The sequence below is a fragment of the Poecilia mexicana genome, unplaced genomic scaffold, assembly GCF_051168715.1.
Source record: "Poecilia mexicana isolate PSO_F unplaced genomic scaffold, ASM5116871v1 scaffold_15, whole genome shotgun sequence".
Classification (NCBI taxonomy): Eukaryota; Metazoa; Chordata; class Actinopteri; order Cyprinodontiformes; family Poeciliidae; genus Poecilia; species Poecilia mexicana.
This window is the reverse complement of record NW_028263384.1, coordinates 6,228,039-6,252,063: the sequence shown is the minus strand read 5'-3', so window position 1 is coordinate 6,252,063 and position 24,025 is coordinate 6,228,039. Positions and strand designations below refer to the sequence as shown.

Below are 24,025 nucleotides of genomic sequence, written 5' to 3'. Positions count from 1 at the left end.
ATTTTTCATAGAACTTTGCATTAAAAGGGTCATTAATGCAAATCCGAATAATACAAATTTCACACTTTTAATAGATTTTTTAAAATGCAACTTTTAAAGCATTAAAACTGTTATTTGCTAAATGAAACTTCATGACAACAGTCATAAACATTCATAAAGACTCCTTCATGCTCATGAGTTACGTCACTCTAATGCACACCCCTTCAAATAAAGTGTTACCAAAAATGATATTATCATGATCATCATGCTTGGTATATTATACCAAGTGTTTACTTTTTGTAAAGCAAGACTTGACAAAGCATTCCATTGTGTAGCTTATGTTCCAGTGTCATTTGATAAATAATGACACTTTTAATGCAAAGTTGCTCTAAGAGTTGCATTGAAAGTCCAGTAAAAGTGCCAACTTTACACTAAAGTGTCATTTATAAAATAATACAAATTTGGCACTTTTAATGGACTTTTAAAGCAACTTTGCATTAAAAGTGTCATTATTTACCAAATGATACTTCCTGACAACACACACACACACACATTGATAAAGACTCATTCATGTTCATAACAGATGTCATGTCAGTCTTATGAACACCCTGTCAAATAACGTGTTACCAAATATGCTTATTAAAAATGTCACTATGGCGTGACAGTGAGACGTATATGTAAAAAAAAAAAAAAAAAGCCCAAAAATTCAAGCCCTTCTAACTCTTCCATGTGGTCCTACTGCCATCTGCAGAAACATTCCACCGTCAGAAACAGCCAATCAGAGCCAGGAGGAGGGTCTTACCACTGAGTGAGCTGCAGCTTTCCTGCAGCAGTGCTAATAGTGGAGAAACAACTTACCGTTACAGGAAACCCGCATATCCGCCGCAGAATCGGGGCTAAATTCTAAGTAGCCAAAAAGACTCTCCTTCTCTTCAGTCAAACAGCTGGGTGGTGAGTTTCCACAAATAACATTAAACATGCCTATAAACACGTTTATTTTTCTCAACAGTCCATATGAAATGCTAACGTCTCAGGTTGCTGCCAGTTTAAACACTCATTCAGATAAAATTAACATTTGTTAGACTTCACAAATGCAAGTAAAAAGTCAGTCACTATTGGCAGCTGAATTTAGAAGTTGGAATTTTAAATAACCAAGTTTAACTTTATTAGCTCATTGTTTGTTCAAAGGCATCTTTTATTCTTTTGGTTTTTGAACAACTAATTCATGAGCATCTCCAGCAGCAACGCCTTCCACCAAAACTTGATTTTGAAGGCTATTTTTTTTCCTGATTCTGTGTTTCAATGCAAGATTATCATAAATATACACTTCTATGGTTAAATTTTTGTACCAAGAAGCTGGCAGATCAGCTACTGAAGTGACCGGAAAAAAATATGAACTGACTGGTTCTTATATATTCAGAAAAATAAAGCTGGGTGATTTCAATGTAATGTTGAACTGTTAAATCAGGATTTTATTCATTACTATTTTAATAAGGATTAACTTAACTTAGAGATTTTCACAGCTTTATCTAACATTGATGGTAAAAGACCTTTTTGTTAGATCCCAGAACAAACAAATATTAATTTATTCCAAGAGCTTTTCATTGATATCATGGAAAGACTTCTTGATTTGAAATATTAACAGCATGATCTGTTAAAAGCATTTCTATCATGAACAATCAGTTATCAGCAGATCAGAACATCACCACTCTACGTCTCCCAACTTGAATACTTATGTCAAACAAAAAATAAAGACGCTAACGCGGAAAGAGGAACAGCAAAGGGTTTACATATTAATTTATTCACATACACATGCTCACAAACTGCTATATCTGCACAACAAATCATTTTTTGCACACAGCTGGGAATGTTCATTATATGTTTATATAACCTTATCAACAAAAACACAAATAATGTAAACTTACACCGTTATGTGATAGGGGCCAGTGAGCCCATATAAGAGGAAATATGGGAAAACATAAAACAAACTTCTGATTCGTTTAATATCCACATCTTTGGGTGGATTTTCTAAAGAGGTTTGAATTTGATGCGACTGGAATTAAAAAAAAAAAAAAAAAAAAAAAATTAACAGCAGCTTTCTGCAAGCAACGACAAAAAAAAAAAACAAACAAAAAACATGACAATAAAAGCATTTTCAGTTAATAGCAATACGGTACTAGGAAGTTGAATCAATGACGTTTAAATTTGTCCCTTAATTTAGAAATATAGATGCAACTTTCTTTACCTGGTTTGTTTCTGGAGTCAACGTGTGTTGATCGACAGAAGGTTATAATAAATAAGGACTGATCTCAAACTACTATGATATGTTCACCAGTTTGCACTTAAAAACAGATACTAGAACCACCAACACTTTCCACTCTTGACTGGAGAATACAGATAAACTACAGTACAACCACATATTGGAAAGATCTGTCCTCTTCCTGAATGAGGGTAAGGGGAGGGCGGAGGTGATTTATGGACAGAGTAGACCTGGAGGTGAAAAGTGAAGATGAGCCGAGGCTTGACGACACAAGCTGCCGAGGCCACGAGGGTGAAAGACTGTAGGTGAGGAAAAAGGGAAGGAAAAAAACGAGAGGAGAGGAGAGAGGCGGACCTAAACGAGCCTTAGTGGCGAGCAGCAGATTCTCTGGGGTAGAACTCAGCCAAGGTGCTCTGAGGAATCCTCTTCAGCATCTCCTTGGGGAAAATTCGCAGCAGCTGCCAGCCGATGTCCAGAGTCTCGAAAACAGTTCTGTTGTCATACGGGCCTGAGAGAGAGCAGGGCCACACACATTAACCACCAGAACCCCATACGCCACATCCACTCAAACAGTTCAGAGAGAGGCAAGGTGGTAGGTGAGCATAAAACAGTCAGACAATTATTTATCAGCTTAGTTTTAAACCCAGATCAAAGGCTGATTTGAACACTTTGAAAGATCTAGAGATCCATGGACTTGGCTAAGGGCAGAAATTTACATGAACATTTTCAAGGTTTCCCCCAGAAAACTTGCTAAGCCTGGTGGTTGGGCGCCAGGGCAGGCATTCATCCAGCGGCCTGTTGTGTTTTTGAGTTACATTTTTTTTTTAAAGTTGACAAAAAGTTTGAAAATATCACTAGATAATTAAGTGTTATTAAAAGACTGGCAAGATTAATGTCTGAACACCAAATGTAAAGTCTTAAAATGCAAACATTTCAAAAAGACTTTAAATAATCAATGCCTAACCTGGTGGGGGCACAAGTAAAGCCTGGTGACCCGCCAGGCTTATAATACACTGAGGGAAACCCTGATTTTGCCAAACACCGGTATTCTCTGTTTGTTCTGCCATGACACTGGACAAGTATTTAAAATTCTCTTTTGAAATGTAAAAGTTTTTTTTCCTCATCATGGGCATCAATGTAAAATTTATTTTCAGCCTCTTGGTTATGTCTTTGAACCAATGATGTGTCTAAGAATAAGAAACGGCTCAACAAGACAGATCACAATTGCACATACCGGCACTAATAAACACCTAAATTGATAAACGACCTTTAGGCATGTTGTACGTTTTAGCCAAAACCCATCCTCCTGGACTGATTCCAGTAGGAGCCCCTGACTAGGCTTGTTATTGAAATAGTGCCTAATGGCTGAACTGAATATACAGATTGGCCTTCCTGTCCAATTCCGCTCAGAAAATATCCTCGCTTACAGCACAAATGGCTTTCTCCCTTTCACTCGGATTCTTTCTGGTCGATTTCTGACAGGGCCAATCAGTGAACAGAAGGAGAAGTTGTGAACGATGACATCAATTTTCTACGCCATTTTAGACTTCTAGCCCGCTTGTTGTTTTAGCAATGGCAGCAAAGGAAGTGAATGAAGCCGTTCAGTCCTTGTTGGTCACACTTCTAAATATTGAATTAACAATAACAGCCGCCTTGTTCAGCTCAGCACTTCCCATCTGGAGGATGGTTGTTTACAACGCAGGCAACTACAGGTAAGCTTCAGCGTTGGTGATTGGGTAAAATTTAAAATCTCAATCTGTCCACGCCTCAAGGAAGCAATCATTTCTCAACAGCCAAGAGCCCAGACCCTCTGGACAAAGCAGAGTGTAGTACAAGGGTCTGGTTTTCACTGAATATGTAGTGAAGGGTAAGTTTATTTTTCCAGCAGCTCTACAGTTTAGGCTTTCAAAGAACCCTACATTTTAGGTGCAGCAGCCAGAAAAATGTCTTTTTACCTATTGTTATATTTGAAGTCAAAAACATGTATGTCTGTGTATGTATGTATGTATGAACAATGACATTGTTTTATGTATATATATATATATGGTATCAAACAACTTCATCACAAGTTATTGCTTTTCGTTTTTTACCCTGAGCAATAAAATTCTTCTCAAACTTCTGCAGGAACTCCAGGTAGAGGAGATCGTCAGAGGTAAGGGCCTCCTCTCCCACCACAGCCTTCATGGCCTGGACATCTTTACCGATGGCGTAACAGGCATACTGGAAGCAAACACAGGGACACATCATGGTCTTGATGATGGCTGCTCTTTGAACATCACTGGCCACACCTTAAACCAGTGGTGCCTGGAGGGCCGGCATCCTGCGTGTTTTAGTTCTCTCCCTGGTTTAACGTACCTGGATCAAATTATGGCTCATTAGAAGGTCTAAGAACACTACTGACATGCTGAGGAGGTTCTTACTACCACCAGGGAGGAATTAAAACACGCAGGATGCCGGCCCTCCAGGACCGACTTTGGGCACCACTGCCTTAAACTATTGCCTTGGACGGGATTTGTTACCAGCTGGTTGGACACATCGGCGTGGTCTTTCCTGGTCATCCCTTCACCAATAGCTGACTTCATCAGACGAGACAGCGAGGGCAGCACGTTAATGGGTGGGTAGATCTAAAACACACAAGCGTACAGTGTGTAATGAACAGAGCTGAGCAGGGAGCAGGAACATTTAGTAACACCTTTATTCTCTCTCAGAATATCATATCCCAGAATGCAGAAGCTCACTATGTTCATTTACAGAATGAATGGTTTCCGACTAATGGGGGCGATGAGAGCAGCGCAGCTTAGCTGATGTAAACATCTAGGATTCAAGTCTGTTCTGGATAACTTTAAGAAAACTTCAGCTTTCGTGTTCACCATCTGGAATGTTTCAAACAGATGTGCAACTGATGGGACTGATTTCCTGTTATGAAATTCCACCTAGCCCAGTCGCAATAAATCAATTAATCCATTAATGATAAATTAAAACAAGCTCAATGATTCCCATTTGCATAATTTATCGTTTTTTTTATTGTCGGTCCTAACAAGCCCTTTTTTGGAAGCACAGTTTTGTTTACATGCTTCAGAACTAATTGTATTTTTTGTTTATTTATTTTGGATATTTAAAATGACTTCCTGTCGCAGTGATAAATGTTCTTTAGGATTTACAGTAAATCTTATTAATCTTTGACAAAGGGCTCTTGCATTATTATGCCATTTCCATTACATTACTTTAAAATGGTCTGAAAACATCGTTTATCACAATAACTTAAGTGAAAATTTATTACCAGCAAAATTTGTTATCCTAATCCAAGAAAAATAAATAAATAAGAAGACTACTACTACATTACATCATTTTTTTTGCAGTGCTTAGAGCACAACAGGGACTCAGAATTTTGCTTTGTTTTAGGCGACAAAGAGCAAGACATGTTTATATGAAGAGCTTTGGAAATTCTCCAACCTGTCTGTTGTGCAGCTGTCTGTCGACGTAGACCTGGCCCTCTGTGATGTATCCAGTGAGATCAGGAATTGGATGGGTAATGTCTGGGACACAAAAACAAAAGTTCCCACAATTTAAAATGTGTCCTTAAAAATACAGACAAACCCCAGCCGTATTCAATAACTGTAGTAGAAGAAATATTTGACAAAATTAAACAATCGTGACTCCTCGTAGTGCCGGAGAAGGTTGATAAAACCGTAGTCTGAATAAACTACGAGAGCCACGGAGTGCATTGCTGCTGCTCACCGTCGTTGGGCATGGTGAGGATGGGGATCTGGGTGATGGAGCCGTTCCTTCCCTCTACTCGGCCGGCGCGCTCGTAGATGGTGGCCAGGTCAGTGTACATGTAACCCGGGAAGCCTCGGCGGCCGGGCACTTCCTCTCGAGCAGCAGAAACCTGACAGATGAAAAAAAAAAAAAAAAGTTATTTTGTCAAAGAACACAAGAAGCCATTACTTCTCAGTTCAATCACTTTCTGACCTCTCTGAGCTGGCACTGATTCAGTTTCAGGTAAAATAAATAAAATTCTATCAGACAAAGGTAATCCAAAAGAAAAAAGGCAAACAAGACCGTTTTGATTAATGTCATTTATTAAAGCTGACGTATGTAACTTTTTTAAAAAGAAGCTTTATTGCATATTTGTTAGAATTATCACAAACCATGTTATGTCATAAAGTACTAAATTGATAACATTTATTCAAAGTTTCTTACTCTGTCGTTTCAGCCAGCAACTATGTGGATAAATAATTTGAATTTTTTTTGGGGGGGGAAGTGATAACTTCTTAATGAGGCGTCAGCGGAGGCAAACATCAGCTTCTCTATGTTGCAAATTCTGCTTTCAGAAATGACTGAGAGCAAAGCTGACATCAAGTCAAGTGAAATCGGAGTAAGAAGGTAAGAAAATGCATCCCATTTATCCTTGGATTCAAAGGTTAATGGGCACGGTGCACTCGTGAACAGTCAACTCAATGCGACAAAACTCAACCTTCACATATGAATGAGAATGGAAGTAAGTGATGATGTCCTGGCTCTTTGTATGGACTGAATTACCCACGAAGCTGTCTGGGTATTAGCTGACAATTGCTGCAGCTGTACATGGACCAAGGTTATGGCCAGCCACCACAGAAAGGGAACATGCACGTGCATCATTTAAAGACCTCCATTGTGCTGGAGACACATTGAGACAGCAAACCGTACGGCACGGGAAGGAGGATTCCAGCGGCACAATGGGCAGAGACAAGAGGCTTGAATTCTGCTCAGGTTCCTGAGAATTCATTCGTTTTCCCTCTGTGTGCCCTCAGTCAGGTCTTTTGTGTTCAAGTTTTTCAGTTTCGGACCATGTTTGGCTTTTTTTTTTCTCCCTTAGAAATTCCACAAATTAAACATTTTAGTTTGCTTGTTTGTTTTGTGTGAAATGAGACAAAGTGTTTTACTGCACACTTGTTGTTTCTTTATTTTCCCAGAACACTAAAGAAGAGTGGGAATACACACCAAAGACCACGCTCTGTATAAAATAAAACTGTTCACTAAAGTAGAAGAGCGTATAAACAGAGCAGAAATCCAAGGTTTCTCCTTACTTCAGTAGTTCCACTTGCAGAGTCACAGCTCTGTTGAGCCATCCACTCCCTCAGCTCTGGGCAGTTGAACTCTTCATAAATAAAATATATCCTATTAAAAATTGAATTCTCGGTATATCCATGGTAACAAGGTCATAAAATAGTTTGGCACTGATGGAAATAATGGATCTGGGTTTAGATAGTTCAATTCTAGCCGAGTTATCCACAGTATTAGCTTCATCTAACCCATCAAACTGTATGTTAGACCACATACTCAGCTAATTATTTAAAAGCAAAAAAGTGAAGTTCTACGTTTAGAACTTTTTTTAAATTGCCTTAATAAATTAAATAGGTACTTTTACTGGTAACACTTTATTTGACGGGGTGTGCATAAGACTGACATGACAGTGTCATAAACATGACATAACATCTGTTATGAACATGAAGGAGCCTTTATGATCTCTGAGTGTTATCATGAAGTGTCATTTGGTAAATAATGACACTTTTAATGCAAAGTCAGGACTTGTAATGGTCTTTCAATGCAACTTTTAGAGCAACTTTGCATTAAAAGTGTCATTGTTTACAGAATGACACTTCATGATAACACTCAGACATTCATGAAGACTCCATCTTCATAACAGATGCTATGTCATGTTTATGACACTGTCATGTCAGTCTTATGCACATCCCGTCAAATAAATTGTTACCCTTTTACCTACTTTCTCCGAGAGCTGTTTGAGAAGTTTGAGTCAGGTCTTAGAGCTCATCACTGCAATGGAAAAAAGCAACAGTGAAAGTCACTAATAATTTCATCCAGTTGGCCACACTGTTCCCTTACAAAGGCTCGAACATGCGGTAGGGACCTGGAGAACAGCACCGGGCTGTTTGGGTCCTGTTGGACAGACTCCACTTTGTTTATGTCACTAGTGAATCGTCTTCACTAGTGACGATTATATAAAGCACCACGGGGGTCAGTGCTTGGGCCAGTTCCATTTCCAATGCTTTCACTTGCTACAATGATCACTGCACACATGTCAGATGTTGTAGAAATGGTTCTAGTACCTCTCTCAGGGCTTCGGCATAGGAGCTCATGTCAGTGAGGATGACCAGAACGTGTTTCTCACATTGGTAAGCCAGGTACTCTGCTGTGGTCAACGCCAGGCGAGGTGTAATTATGCGCTCAATTCTGGTAAGGAACAGAAAACATATAAAAACACTTAACTTTGCTAAACTAAAGAAAGAAAATGAAATGGTGTTCCGGTGTAAAGCCACAGAAGACAGTAAACGGTTTCTATGTGTGTCTTACGTGGGATCGTTAGCCAGGTTGAGGAAAAGGCAGACGTTGTCCATGGAGCCATTTTCTTCAAAGTCCGACTTAAAGAATCGAGCGGTTTCCATGTTGACCTGAGACAACACAAGGTCATTAAGAATCTTTCGTTCAATCATTCTGACCACAACCAATATTCACACATTTTATCAGAAACACTGTTGGAAAGATCAGATAGGTTTAAAGATCAAAGTTTGATCTCCGAGCATTAAATATCAACGGTATATTATTATTCTGTGCTTAAAGAATAATAATTTTAAAAAAAGAAATAAAAGCTAAAGGGAGATGGTTTCAAAATCAGTGGGTTAACTGGAACAAAAAGTATTGCGGTAATTTCCTATCAGACAGAGACAGAACTGGGAGTCATTGGTGCAGCATCTTCTGCTCGCTCAGTGATTGTTTTAGTTTAAGAAAGTGATGCATTGATGTCTAATGATCAGCATTCCTGATGAACAAGCCCCGTCAACGCCGGTTCAGACTGCAGTAAACGACGTGACGCAACGTCTTAAGAAAAAAGATTTGATGTAAATATTTCTAACATACCGAACACAGAATCTTAGTTGAATTTTCAAACCTCATGTATGAAGTTCAAAAACTATGGGTGGGGGCAGGGGTCAGTGGCTGTCCCCCATGGCTGTAAGTACATCTTCCCAACTTGATTAAATTATTTGATTTTGCGGATTTATCCTTTTGTTTTACTGTGAAGCAGTTTATCTGATACACAAAAGTAAATTCTCTTCCTGAAAGCCCGAAAGACCAACGCTTCAGCAAAAACGCCTCTTCTAAATGTCAAACCTACATTTTCTCATTTGTAGTCATTTACAGTAAACCACCGGATGTGATGAGGTCATTCTTTCATCCGTTTACATGACTGAAAGGAAACAGAATTAAAAATTGATTCAGCCATGTCTCCCCAGTTAAACAGTAAGCAGCGTTTCCCTCAGTGCATTATAAACCTGTGAAAGTCACTAATAATTTCATCCAGTTGGCCACACTGTTCTCTTAGAAAGGCTCAAACATGCGGTAGGGATCTGAGGAACAGGAGGCTTTACTTGTGCCCCCACCAGGCTAAGCATTGTTAATTTATTAGCTGTTTGTTTTTTTTAAATTATTGCCTTTTATAAGACTTTATACTTGGTGTTCAGGTATTAATCTTCCAGTCTTCCAAAAATGCATAACTATAAAATGATATTTTTAAATTTTCTGTCAACTTTAAATATTTTTTAACTCAAGAACAAGGTGGGTGGCTGGATGACTGCCGTAGCGTCCCGAGCGCCGGGCTTAGCAAGTTTTCTGGGGGAAACCTTGAATAAGGTTTACTGAAAACGTATATGATGGACGGGCGACCCGTCATTGGTGCTCAGTGACCTTGGTAGAAGCAACTTGGGGTCCTACCAAATGGTGCACACATTGGGAGGATGAATGATGAAGAATAGTACAATAACAGGAGACATTTTCCCTATACAAAATTTGGGTACAAAATTCATCATAAATTAGTGTAAATTTAATCAGTAAAAATAGTCAGATTATTTGGTTGACTAGGCACTGAAGGAAGAGAATATTATGATGATAGATGTTGAATTATTAAAGCTGAATTAGAGACAGAAAAAAGCCAGAGAACCTGAGCTGTGCAAGAGTGAAAAAAAAAAAAAAAACTATTAATGCTTTCCGTTTGCTCCCCTCCCACCCGCCCCGCAATAAAGATATGCAGTGCTGTTACAATATGCATCATTTCCTTTTGAAAATGCACATCCATGTGCCTCTTCACATGCTACTGCCCAATGAAAGGCAGAAGGACAGATCAGCATTTAGCTAGAGAGACACAAACCCTTGTGTGCATGTGTGTGTCGGGAGAGGGTCAAGTTGTCACAAAGGAGGCATTACTGCAGCCAGAAGGAGCAGCTGAGAGGCAGAGAACCTGATACTGCCATGCCTGAAGGTGTGAAAAGACTGTTGAATAAGGAACTTCCCTTCGTGGCTGGAGAATATGCTCACAAGTGCAGAAGTAAAAAGATGAACTTAAAGGTTAAATCCACCTTATGAATAAAAGGGAACGTTGGAGAAAGCGGGCAAGGCGTCACCTCAGGGATTAGCAGTGCAAATTCAGGCTGACTTTAGAGACGGGGGTCGATAGGAGAGTGGGGGCCTGTGGCTGGTTACAAACCTGCAGGATTCAGGATGTCATTTGTTTGCTTACCCCCATGGCTGCAAAGACAATGGCAAAGTTCTCAGCGCTGTAATCCATCACGTCCTTGGGCTTCTGCACGAGGCCAGCCTGGCGACAGATCTGAGCAGCGATCTGAAAGGAGAGCAGCACACGTAAAGCCACTCTTCTGGTTTCTATGCCAGATAGTTTTCTGGTTGGGTTGATGCAACGCATCAAGGCTGGCTCCAAGTGATTCACGTGAAGCATTTTTATTATGAATAGGCAACAGACAAACTGTCCTAAGAAGATATAACTACAATAGGAAAAAAAAAATTAAAAGCAGACCACTGCCAAGGTAAAAATAACATGAAGGTTAAGTGAGCCAGTTTTAACAAGCTCTTAGCTCGTCTGTTTGTCCCAAATTCTGTTTGTCCAAACTGAGGTGGCATTAGAGAGTTCGCCATTTTGAATAGGGTTAGGCATCTCATTGCCATTTTTTAGATTAGAGCAATTTAGGATCCAGTCTAAACAGTTGAAGACATAATGAACTACATTTGTTTGTCTGCAAGTTGTAAGAAAATACGAACGATGGGATTTGCTCATCTCTGGTGTTTTCTCTGGGGTTCGGATGGGTTACTCCAACCTTCCAGTAAGTAAGTACATCATCTCAACTGCACTTTTACAAATCGATTTACTTGTAAAATTGATGATGAGCTCAATAGTTATTTTACCAGCTGTGGAATTATGCCCCACTCTAGAGCCAGTGACTAGTCCTTTACTAGAAGTATATATCCATTTTTTTTAATCACTACATTTATTAATATATTCTTGACATATTTCAGAATTGGATGAAAGGAAAACTATGAATGAACCTGAAGGTCTCACCTCGTTATGGGGCAGCCCAGCAGCAGAGAAGATGGGAATCTTCTGCCCTCTGGCAATGCTGTTCATGCCGTCGATGGCAGAGATGCCAGTCTGAATCATCTCCTCGGGGTAGATACGGCACTGAGGATTAATGGGCTGACCTGCGATCGAACACAAACACTTAAGCTTTCAGAAGACGTTGTCTTTTGTTTTTCTTTAAAAAGAAAAATCAGCTGTGCTGCAAAGAATGCCTTCGTTTAACTGAGGAACTGATTCAATTAACTCAAGAAATCAATATTCCTTTTTTAGATTTGAATATACACAGTAAAAAGTTGAGATGACATGTTTCCACGGCCCGCCCCCCCAGCCCACATCAACCCCAGAAAACTGATGCGATGATGGACCTGGTTCTGAGACTCCAGCCACACTGAAACGTCCATCTCAACAAGTTCAAATATCACTGGAGATCCATTTATTTCAGGGAGTAATTTCACCATTTCTCTCTGTTGATGTATTGTTCTACACACAACTAAAGAAAATGCAACACTTAGTTTCTTAGAATAATACATCAGGCAAATAATAAAATAATAATGATAATTAGGCCTGTCACGATAACAAATTTTGCTGAGCGACTGTCTAAAAAATTATTGTGATAAACGATAATATTGTTTCAAGACCTTTTGACACTCATTTCATGGAAATGACTAATAATGCATGCGATTTCCTGCCATAGATAGATGCACTTTATTTTCAAAAGAACACATAACACTGGAACTAATAAACTAAATAAACAAAACAACCAAAAACAAAAAGGATTCTCAGTCTCCATTAACAAAAAAAACGTACTTGAATAAAAACTAAACAACATAAGTACAACAGTATTTAGCAGTATTATGATATATAAATCACTACTAACTTAGTGATTTAGTAATCACTAAATTACTGAAATTTAGTGATTTCAGTAATCACTAAATTTAAATAGAGAAGACGGGCACATCCGACTACCTAATGCAGTAGTTCACACTACACGATTTTTTGCCCCTATTTTCCCTTTATGATAATCTTAGAATGTTGGCCGATCTAAGATTGTCGCTGGTGATTTCATAACCAATCATCCTGCAGTGTGTGGTGTGTTACGGTAGGTCGTTGTGGCCGCTCCGGTTTAAATCAGGAGGTTTCCCTGACTGGAAGCGTTAACGCAGCCTGTTAATCCCAAACAGCTGACACAGCGCAACCCGAGATGATATGTGGAAACAACATTAATGTTTATTCAACATTTCGTGCAAAGAATATAGAAATGACAAGGGGAGGAGTTGGAGCCAAATTGCTACCGTAGTTGATAAACCCAGTAAGTTTTCAACTGTTCTTCGTTAACGTGACATAAATAGGTCATAATGATTTTCATTCAGTAAGGACTTTAAGCTGACTCTAGCTACATGCATTGCAGGTAGATTCTAGTAAAGCATTGATTAATCCCTGGTTTTAACATGAATTAACTGGACTTGTAGCCCTTATTTTGTGCCCAGGTGGCTGGACACCACACGGCATGATCGAACCTGATCAAACCGTTATACGTAGGATTTCTGTCGGTTAATGTGTCTCAGGTTTTGAAAATGGGCCGACAATCAGCCGACAACTCATGTAGTGTGCGCTGGACATTGCACTAAGGAAATGAGGAAGGGAGGGTCAGTGGAGAGCACCGGAGCTGAGCTTTTTTCATTCAGTGTCGGCACCAGAGAGAATAAAAGGCAGGAAGAGACGATAAAGCCGATAATTAAAATGAGGTCGATAGGTTTAATTCATCGTGCGATTAATTGATTTATCGTTTATCGCGACAGGCCTAATAATAATAATAATAAACACTTTAATCCAGAAATGTGGACTTCATGGAAAGCACTTAATACCTGCCTAAAGGTTGTTGTTGTTTTCAAAAACTTTTGATCTGACACTAAAGAGTGTCATGAGTATTTAATGTCATTGCAAATATACTTCTGGTTGTTTAAAATAAAAGCTCTTCCTGCTGGAATAATCCAGAAACTTCATATTAACAGGAGCTAACCTATTTCTGCTGATAAAAATGAATTGTCATTTTTTAGGCTGAAAAACAACACCTTATTAATATCTACAAAATATAGATATATATTAAAAATATATGTTCAGAAAACAAATATGTTGAAGAACATGCATTAAGGACAAAACATCATAAATTTTAAAAACCTAAACACTGAGCCAAACTTTAAGAAACATTCAAATTTAGAATGAAAAGCAAACTTAGTATTCCAGTGGGGTTAGGGTAACCCTAACCTTTCCACTGCAAGGTGAAATGATTTGCAAAATTTCCATGTAAACCATCAGAAAACATTTTTTAGAAATAATGAGGTCATAGCCCCATGTGACCCATACTGATTTGCTATATTTCAGCAACTGCTTCAAATCATAATTTGAATGTGGAAATGTCTGGATAAAGCCCCAAAGCTCTCTGCATGCAGAGTGTTCCTGCTCATAATGGTACGCAGTGACATGCCAACTTTGCAACACTTCTTTATTTAAAATACTCAAAAACCAAAACGAGGCCATACCCATGATGTCCAAGTAGTCTTCAGCCAGAACGCTGGGACCGCGGTCAATGGGTTTGCCTGAGCCATTGAACACACGCCCTGAAAACAAGATTTTATTTTTATTATTATTTTTTTAGTCAACAATTAATCATGTCTTCGATTGGATAAATGTCTGCCTGATTTATATGGCAGATGAATTCATTACTAAGACAGCAATAAAAAGAAATTTAGTAGATTATTCCCTCAGATGTATGATCTATTCTGTTTTCTGTCAAACTCTTAAGGGAGACTATAAGTACGGGTCTATTGGCTCTCGTCAAACCCACAAGTAGCAAGTACAAATAATTAATTATATATTCAGGGACATGATTAATGACACTTGAGAAACAAAAGCAGATTTACTTTCTGTTTGCACTCAAATGTATTTAACCTTGCTCTGCACTGAGATAATCACATTGATTGAGACATTCAGGAACATCAAATGAAGCCTTTGATTCAGGGTATATTTTGTTCAGTTTACCAAGGAGTCAGATGATTCAAGTAAATTAGCACAGAGGAGGTGAAAATGAAAAAAAAGGCATATAATAGCAGAGGTGTCTGTAAATAAATTTAAAAAAAAATAAAAAAAACAGCTAAATCTGAGTCAAAATGTCTTAGGTTTAATAAGTAAATTTGAAGGAAGTGTGGGATTTGTACCCAACATGTCTTCTGACACCGGGGTCCGCAGGATGTCACCAGTGAATTCACAGGCCGTCTTCTTGGCATCAATGCCCGACGTCCCCTCAAACACCTGCAGCGACACAAACACAGACGGAACGTGGCGCGGCTGAAAACACTCTCCATACTGCACTGGAAATACCACCGCCGTTCACCAATAGTTAGAATCACTGCATGACCTTATGAGTGATCTTCACTGAAATTAGTCTAAAATTCATACGCCTCATATATTTAGGTTTATTTGACGTCTCATTTTAATAATGTTTGTCGCAACTCTGCAAACATTTAACCCACATTAGCTAAAGCCGTCTCTCCTGCTTGTGAAAAAAGAAATCGGATGATCCAAACAAACAAAGAAAGTAATTACCAGACACACAAGTGGAAAAACACAGTGAATAAACACCATTGTAATATCATTGAATGTTCAAGGCAAATAGATTTTTGTTGCTTCTTGCAAACATGCATCAACTCGGCTTTTTTTCTTCTTCTTTTTTAAGTTTTCAAAAATTTCCATGGTATTCAATCAATAATAGATTATCTAGTGTGGTCAGGAAACACACAGAGGATTCAAATAGAAAAGTTGCTTCCTTCACAAAGTGTTTGGTCATAATTTAGCTCCATCAATAGCAGCAGAAAATGCTAATATGATAAGGTGATGAGCTTTCTTTCTGTGTTGTCAGACTTAAAAAACAAGCAAAAAAAAAAAAAAAAAACACTTGAAATGTGTTATAAAAGAGATCATGCCTCAATTTACACAACTTCAAACAAAGTGACTGGACACATCTGGTCCTATAGTCATGATACAGGGATTTTGATGAAGTAAGGAAAAAAAGCCCTCTACAACAGGTTGTAGACGTAGGCCCTTTTTTTTCTCTGTTCAGGAAGGACAAATAAAGTAGACAACACCCCATCTACAATAATAAGAGGTGCGACTTATAACAAAACTAACCTGTAAGTTAAAAAACATGATAGTTCAAATCACCCAGCCTTGTTCTTCCATAAAACCTGCCATAAATAATTATTCAAGGAATTCCTAACCTAAAAAAAAAGACCATTTACTTAATAAAAGTTTTTTTCCACCTTCTTTCACTTGTGGCACGAGAGCTTAAGAAGACAGAGAGCAGAAACAGTCCCGAGTTTCTATCAGTGTGGTTATTGGTCGATTATTCTGGTCCTGCAGAGATCGTCCTCCGTTTCTCACCTGAACAACTGCCTTGCTGCCGATAACCTCCAAGACCTGGCCACTCCTCCTGGTGCCATCTGGGAGGGTCAGATGAACAATCTCAGCGTACCTGGGGAACTAACACACAGAAGGGGTTACGCATTTCAACTAAAGATGTTACAACTGTTCATCTAAAAATCCCAGGCTACAGTCAGGACATGGTGAACATTTCCAGTAGCCTCACCTTCACATTGTCCAGGATCACAAGAGGTCCGTTTACCCCAGACACAGTGGAATAGGCTGAAACACAAGACATCAATGCATTTATTTAGCAAACATAAATGAAATGAATGAAAACAACTCAACAAATCAAGAGCCAGAGAACCACATTAAATGTCTATTTTGACAAATACAATCTCATAATTTTCACAATTAATAAAAGAAAATCTCCCTTGTAAAAATAGAACTCAAAGCCAAAATATGTCTCATAAAGGAATCTTTAAACGGTAAACCATTATGCATACTGCCATGACTATCAGGACCAATGTTAATTAATATTTCCTAACTTTGTCCCAAACATCTTCGATGAAGTACATTTTTGTACCGTCAATGATTTTATGTAGAGCTCTCATTTTCCATTTGCAAAAACAAAAACACACTTACTGTGTGTTTTACAAATGCTGTTATTTGTTGTTTGCAACTGGACTTTGGTTAACATGCACTTATATCTAAAGTACAGATGAATAGTTTAATACCATCTGTGATACATTTGTAATGGTAAGAATCCCTTTCTCAAAGAGACTTCAGCAATCTAAATTCAATCTTATGTTTATCTTCTTCATGACACAATCTTTGACTGATGTGACTCAGCCCAAGTAATATGGTACCTTTAAAACCAAATTTAACACTTTTATTCATAGTCTGGCCATTGCCTTCTGACGCAAATTCCACTCTATTATCTCGTGTCGCGGCTCAGTCTGGACTTTCTCCCATTTGTTTGGATTCCATCATCAAACAGAAGGAAAAGTTGGGAATGATGATGCTGATTTTCTGTGTCGTTTTAGAATTTTAGTCTGCCTGTACTTTTATCAATGACAGCGGAGGAATTGAAAAAAGCTGTTCAGTCTGTGTCGGCCACGTTTCTAAATATTGATTTAACATCAACAACCATTTTGTTCACCTCAGATATTCTGTCTTCGCAGAGGAGGACGGTTGTTTACACCGCAGGCAATTTCTGGTAAGCTTCCTTACATCAAACTGGCAAATTGCATAGTCTATATTGCCAAAAGTATTCGCTCGCCTGCCTCGACTCACATATGATCTTAAGTGACATCCCATTCCTAATCCATAGGGTTCAATATTTTGTTGGTCCACCCTCTGTAGCTAGAACAGCTTCAACTCTTCTGTGAAGGAGTGTTTATGGGGATTTTTGTCCATTCTTCCAGAAGAGCATTTGTGAGGTCACATACTGATGTTGGATGAGGAGGCCTGGCTCTCAGGCTCTCCTCTAATTCATCCCAAAGGTGTTCTATCAGGTTGAGGTCAGGACTCTGTGCAGGTCAGTCAAGTTCATCCACACCAGACTCTGTCATCCATGTCTTTATGGACCTTGCTTTGTGGACAGTCATGTTGGAAGAGGAGGGTCCAAGCTCCAAATTGTTCCCACTAAGTTGGGAACATGGAATTGTCCAAAATGTCTTGGTTTGCTGAAGCATTCAGAGTTCCTTACACAGGAACGAAGGGGTCAAGCCCAGCTCCTGAAAAACAAGCCCAAAACAGAATCCCCCCTCCACCAAACTTTACATTTGGCACAATGCAGTCAGACAAGGCTGCATCGTGTCTCCTGGCAACTGCCAAACCCAGACTGGTCCCTCAGATTGCAGGATAGAGAAGCGCAACTCATCATTCCAGAGAACGAGCCTCCACTGTTCTAGAGTCCAGTGGTGGTACACCACTGCATCCAAAACTTTGTATCGCACTTGGTGATGTATGACTTGGATGTAGCTGGTAACCATGGAAACCCATTCCATGAAGCTCTCTGTACACTGTTCTTGAGCTCATCTGGAGGTCACATAAACTTTGGAGGACTGTAGTGACCGACTCTGCAGAAAATTGGCGACCTCTTCACACTGTGCATCTGCTGACCTCGCTCCATTAGTTTACGTGGCCTAACACTTCATGCTCAACGAGTTGCTGTCATTCCCAAACACTTCCATTTTCTTATAATACAGCTGACAGTTGACTGTGGAATATTTAGGAGCGAGGAAATTTCACGACTGGATTTGCTGAACAGGTGGCATCCTATCACCGTTACGCGCTGGAATTCACTGAGCTCCAGAGAGCGAGCCATTCTTTTACAAATGTTTGTAGAAACAGTCTGCATGCCGAGGTTCTTCATTTTATACACCTGTGGCCATGGAAGTGACTGGAACACCTGATTCTGATCATTTGGATAGATGAGCAAAAACTTTTGGCAATATAGTGTACATCACAAGCAAACGTTAGCAATCAGATACAATTTAAAACCTCAGAGTGCACATCTCCAGGAAACAATCAATTCTCAACAACCAAGAGACAATAACCTGTGGAAGAAATGAAGTATAGAAAAATGGACTCGTTTTTACAAGGGTGTAATGGACTTAAATATGCCAATTTTGACTTTTTACCATTTAATAGTTTTTAAAGACTCACAGACACCCGAGTTATCTGTAATCAAGGAGGCTCCTATACAAGCGATAAAAAAAATACTTCCTGGAATAAGTATGGCTGCTGGTCTGCACGTTGTTCACAGAATGAGTCAGTGCTTTTGGAAACTCTATCCAGATAGATTAAGGTAGGATAAGAAGAAAATCTCTGCCTAATCCTCACGATTTTGTGAAACAGCTGACCTCCCCAGTCTAGTGCTGACCTTATACAGTTTCTACTTTCATTTGAAAAAAAAAAAAAGCAATAGTTCAAGGTACCCACTTATATGTATTGTAGTGATTAAGTACATGGTTTGCTCTTTAATTTTACAAGGTAACGAGTGCTCAATGGACTATATGTTCATGGGGTGTGAAGGAGCAACATTTCTCATTAGGTTTGGAAAACTTTCTCCACCCCTCTTTTGCTATTTCTGCTGAAGTGCAGCGGTTCTCTGGCTTGGCATGCAACAGCAGTGTGGGTCACCCTGCAGCCTGTTCAGCTGCCAGAGCCCTTTGTGTACAAAGATGTTAATTGGTTCTAATCCGCCACTAGAAGCTGTTTTGGTAGCCTGACCTCGCACCCTGAAGGACATCTTGGTGCGAAATACTAAAGAGCCCATTCAAGTGGCAAAGAAAAGAGGCACAGAGCATTCCAACACAATTCAATTTCCCCACTGAAAGAGAGAGAGACTCAAAGGGAGAAGGGAAAAGGGGGAATAGGTGCTGGGATGAAGATGGGAGCGCATCATCATTCTGGCAATCAATGAACAGCACAAAGCAGTGGCTGCTGTGATGTGCAGCTTCACAATCACATCTTAGCCTCTACTTCAAGGGATTCCCACAGTTGAACTAGACATGGGAATGCTTGCTGCCTAAAAGCTGCAGGGCCTCATCACTGCTGCAAATGAACGCATGCAGACAGCGAGAGGCACGGGGGACAAACGAGCAATAACTGGGATCCACATGTTACTTTTCATTTCAAGTTAGAATTTCCTCTTAAAGCTGAGACAACAAAAAAAAAAAAAGCAGAAGCACAAATGCCCAAGACAGCCTCAAACTCTGGAGCTCAGGTTCACTCATTTGTCTCTCTTTACATAATCATGTTGGTTCTTTAATTTTCAGTTTAAATTATAGCGGGACAGACTCTTCAAAGAGTCGTTTAAGTTTAGTTGCAATTTTAGCTACAAAGGCTGCCTCTGAAAATCGATCTCTCCTACAGCGGAGATCTATTTGACATTGAACGCTGGAACCAAAAGACATTTTAAATATCCAAAATAAATGAGCAAAATAACAGAAACAACAAATAAAATGAATTATGAAGTCTCTGTAACCAAAAAAGGGCTAATTCAGATTAAAGCACCGGACTGAAGGCTTTATCATCTAATTTTTGGCAGAAAGAGAGAGGGAGGAAAAGAGAGAAACAATTGCAATGCTTGTTTTAACTTATCGTGCGACTGATTGATTGATTGATTTATTGCGACAGGCCGAACAAAGATCACTGCGTTATCATTGACGGAATCGCATCAGATAAGTCCTAATGGTTGGGGGCTGATGTAGCAGATCTGATTGGGGATTTGTAAATTTCAAAATACAGCCGTACTTCCCCAAACACACTCGCCTGTTTTTTTAAGATGAGGAATATGGGGAAGTGAATCATGAGCAGTCGCACCATTCACGAGGTCTGGTGTCTCTTCATGCTATAGACAGAAATAGTGTCAAAGCCCAAGCTCACATTTTAATGTCCTTTCAGAAAAAGAATAAAGGCATCCGCCCACTGGACTCTTTTTTTTTTTTTTTTACTGACAAGCTAGCTGCTTAAGCCTTATTAGAATGTGAATTGCAGAGGTGTTTCAACACTGATTTTATAGAAATTACTTTCATAATGACAGTTGAAACATTTGTTTACCATGACTACATTATTACCAATAATTAAATCTTCACAAAGAAGTATAGTGCCTTGCTCGTTTCCTTTTCATAGCGCTAAATGACAGAATGCAACACTAAAACAAAGACGAGCCATTTCGCCTGCTAATAGCTTTTGTCCCATTTGACATGAGAGAGACAAAGGCCTCTTAAAAGAAAAGACAAGGTCTGATGAGAAGTCTCCTTATTTGTTTATTTTCCAGCTCCGTCTCGACAAGGCTTTTCACTGGCTTTATGCATTAGACTGTTCACAAATTAATACAATGGTGAAAAAGCACCTTAACACTGTGATCTTATAGGCTGGTGCTTTGCTAGATTAAAACGCACAGCTGTCAGACTTTCATTCTGCACCAAACAAGTAGTGAAGAGTTGCACAAAATGCGAAAGAAGGTTTGGGGTTATTACAACCAAGCAGAGACATGGTCATGTCCTGTCAGTGCTGAATACTATGCATCATGCAGATCAAAGGAAAGCAAAGTGGCGTAAAACAACTGGGGATTTTTTTTTATTATTATTATTATTTTCACTGAATTCCCATGCAAAATAAACATCCATCCATATATTATCTTATAATATGGTGCTGGTGTCCATCTCCAGCGGTCAACAGGCGAGAGGTGGGGTCACCCTGGACAGGTCGCCAGTCCATCGCAGGGCAACACAGAGACAGACAGGACTAACAACCATGCACACACACAAGAGGAGAATTTATAGACATCAATCAACCTGCCAGTCATGTTTTTGGACTGTGGGAGGAAGCTGGAGTACCCAGAGAGAACCCAGGCATGCACAGGGAGAACATGCAAACTCCATGCAGAAAGACCCTGGGTCTGGAATTGAACCCAGGATCTTCTTGCTCCAAGGCAAAAGTGCTTCAAATTAATCATAAATATGCAAAATTGAAATGGAAGGTTTTAAGTGTGAGGGTATGTGTGTACTTGCTCTGAGATGGAACGGTACCGTAATATGTTCAAATTCAAAAATACTTTATTAATCACAAAGGAAAATTAAATGTTGTTGTAACTCATTAATTTGAATTATTCAAAGAGTTATTGAAGATGGTCATGCATGGCTGTTCGGTACAGCAGTCTGTACTGCACTGAATCCGAAGAAGCCCCTGACAGAAGATGCTCTGCCTTCCTAAGACTGTCTCGTGAAGAGGGTTGTCCATAATTTTCTCGATCCTGTGAAGAATCCTTCTTTGCATAATCATCTCTTTTGACAGGGTTTCAACGTTTCTGCAGAGCTGGACTAAATGCAGAACCACTGGTTCTAATATAACATGACAGTTTAAGATGGTTTGGCTCTATCATGAGAGAACAAATATTCAGATTCCTCCATCTGACTGCAGCTTATGTTTATGTCAGAACAATCAAGCAAATATTACAGAAGAAAACCATTCAGGCTGACAATGTCGAACATGCAATACGGAAGGACGTACAACGTCACGTCATCAAAATACATGGAAATGTTTTATGCTGAGTATTCATGTCTTTATGTTGGTAGGACTAGGGCAGCAATAATAATAATAATAATAATATTTTTTTAGTTTTGACTGTTCTTAGTTGTCCGTCAACGGAATCTACTTCTTAGAAAGCGCAAGGATTTTTTTTTCCACAATAAGCACGTGATCGAGTCACATGACCGACCATCCGACTGTCACCTGATTTACTAATCATGCTAGAGTTCTGAGATTTCAGCTCAGAAGTAGACCCCACTACTCACTGTGTGCACACAGGGACACTCCAGAGGTGGTGGACCAGATGTTACCGATGTAGGTTTTCCCTCCTTCATTCAACAAAAGCCTGTTCGGTGTCTCATTCGTGAAGTCAGCTGACAAACACAGCTAACTAATCCGCTGTCCTGGCAGTTAACAGTTGGACTGGGCACGTCAAGGTTTAATGCAAAATGTAACAAATGCTCCTTCAGTAGTACTATCAGGAAAAGATCAACTCATTCCTCACGTAAATACTTAATTAGTCATGTTCGAAGTAAAAATTAGCTTCATAACTTCTTAGCTCTTGGTACGGTGACGATGCAGAAACTTAAAAAAAAAAAACTATCCCAATCAATAACAGAAATTAAGTCGATATTAAAAATATATTTCCGCAGCCCAGTGTGCCAGGTTTCAGCAGAACTAAATGTCGACCAACAAAGCCACAGCTCCTTTAGCTAGCACCGTTACATGATTCATGTAACCAGAATGGGTTTTAAATCTGTTTAAACACTCATGAACTGCATATTGGCAGGAAGTGCTTCCCATAAAAAGTTCACATCGTTCACGTATTAAATTAACATTTCATATTTCTCCGTCGTAGCTGTAGCATGAACAGCAGCCAACAAGCAATGGCTGCAGCTATCTGTAACAGTTAGCAGCTAACAGTGTAGCATCGTACTTAGCCTCGGCTGGGAGATGTAATTCCTCGTCACAGCCTGTGTGTGTGTCCTCGCAGCTGCTCCAAGGCTGTTCACATCCATTGCTCGATTTGCCACTAGTGTTGCCATTATGATAGCTGAAGAAAGCTTTCGGTGCTTAATGTGCTGATACGGAGTACCAGAAATGACAGTAGAGGGTAGGTCATATGATAGTCACGAACCGGAAGTCCTGTGCTGAAAGCGCGCATGTGCAAACAGTAAAAACATCAACTTGACCCAGAGCGTGATTTCCCTCATCTTATCTTGTGAAAACAAGGTTTGAATTATTGTAAAATTAATTTTTAAAAAGTATTTTAAAATTATGTTTTTCTTTCAATGTTTCAAATATAGCTTACTTCTCTTTCCAGTTGCTTTATAATGCGACATGTATATAGATCCATTCCATAAATTAGAATATTACTGAAAAGCAAATTTATTCTACGAACTTTATCACACTATTTTGATTGATTACACTGGGGTGGTTGGTTGCAAAAACCTCTGTAGGTCATGACCTCATTTCAGTCTAAGTTTGATTGTTGTCATTCCTCACAAACTTAAAGGTAGTTCAATAGCTATATTTAATGTATAAACATGTCAGGATTATGCGTTATGTCTCATAGCCGTCTTAATTTTCAAGTAATAATATTAATTTTTTTTAGGAAATCAGTGCAGACATGTGCTTAATATAGAAAAGCAAAACAGAGCCAAAAATAAATGGCATAAGTGTTCCAATAAACTACATGACATAGAATAATATTTCTGATTGTTTCCCTGCTGGCTTTATTGAGTCAGCCAGGCAGATGAGGGTTCAGGTACGGAGAGGCTGTGAGAGAATGCAGCCGGTTTCTGTGCACAAGCAGACAGGAGCGGAAGCAGAGGCTGCTGGGAAAGTTGGCAGAAAGAACTGGCTTCTGACAGAGAGGACACAGCAGTAACACTCTGACT

The 24,025-nt window shown here is 39.3% G+C and overlaps 1 protein-coding gene across 1 annotated transcript; it reads right to left on the bottom strand.

The window, feature by feature from the left end:
* Positions 1-1,759: 1,759 nt before the first annotated feature.
* On the bottom strand, positions 1,760-23,268 carry atp6v1ba (ATPase, H+ transporting, lysosomal, V1 subunit B, member a). Its single transcript, XM_015012110.2, has 14 exons — positions 23,062-23,268; positions 16,306-16,361; positions 16,101-16,199; positions 14,879-14,972; positions 14,204-14,281; positions 11,646-11,785; positions 10,812-10,913; positions 8,594-8,691; positions 8,350-8,473; positions 5,978-6,128; positions 5,693-5,775; positions 4,759-4,863; positions 4,330-4,459; positions 1,760-2,747 (listed from the first exon to the last, which is right to left on the bottom strand). The coding sequence occupies exons 1-14, from the start codon at positions 23,168-23,170 to the stop codon at positions 2,605-2,607; spliced, it is 1,512 nt and encodes a 503-aa protein (XP_014867596.1). The 5' UTR covers positions 23,171-23,268; the 3' UTR covers positions 1,760-2,604.
* Between the last annotated feature and the right edge of the window lie 757 nt (positions 23,269-24,025).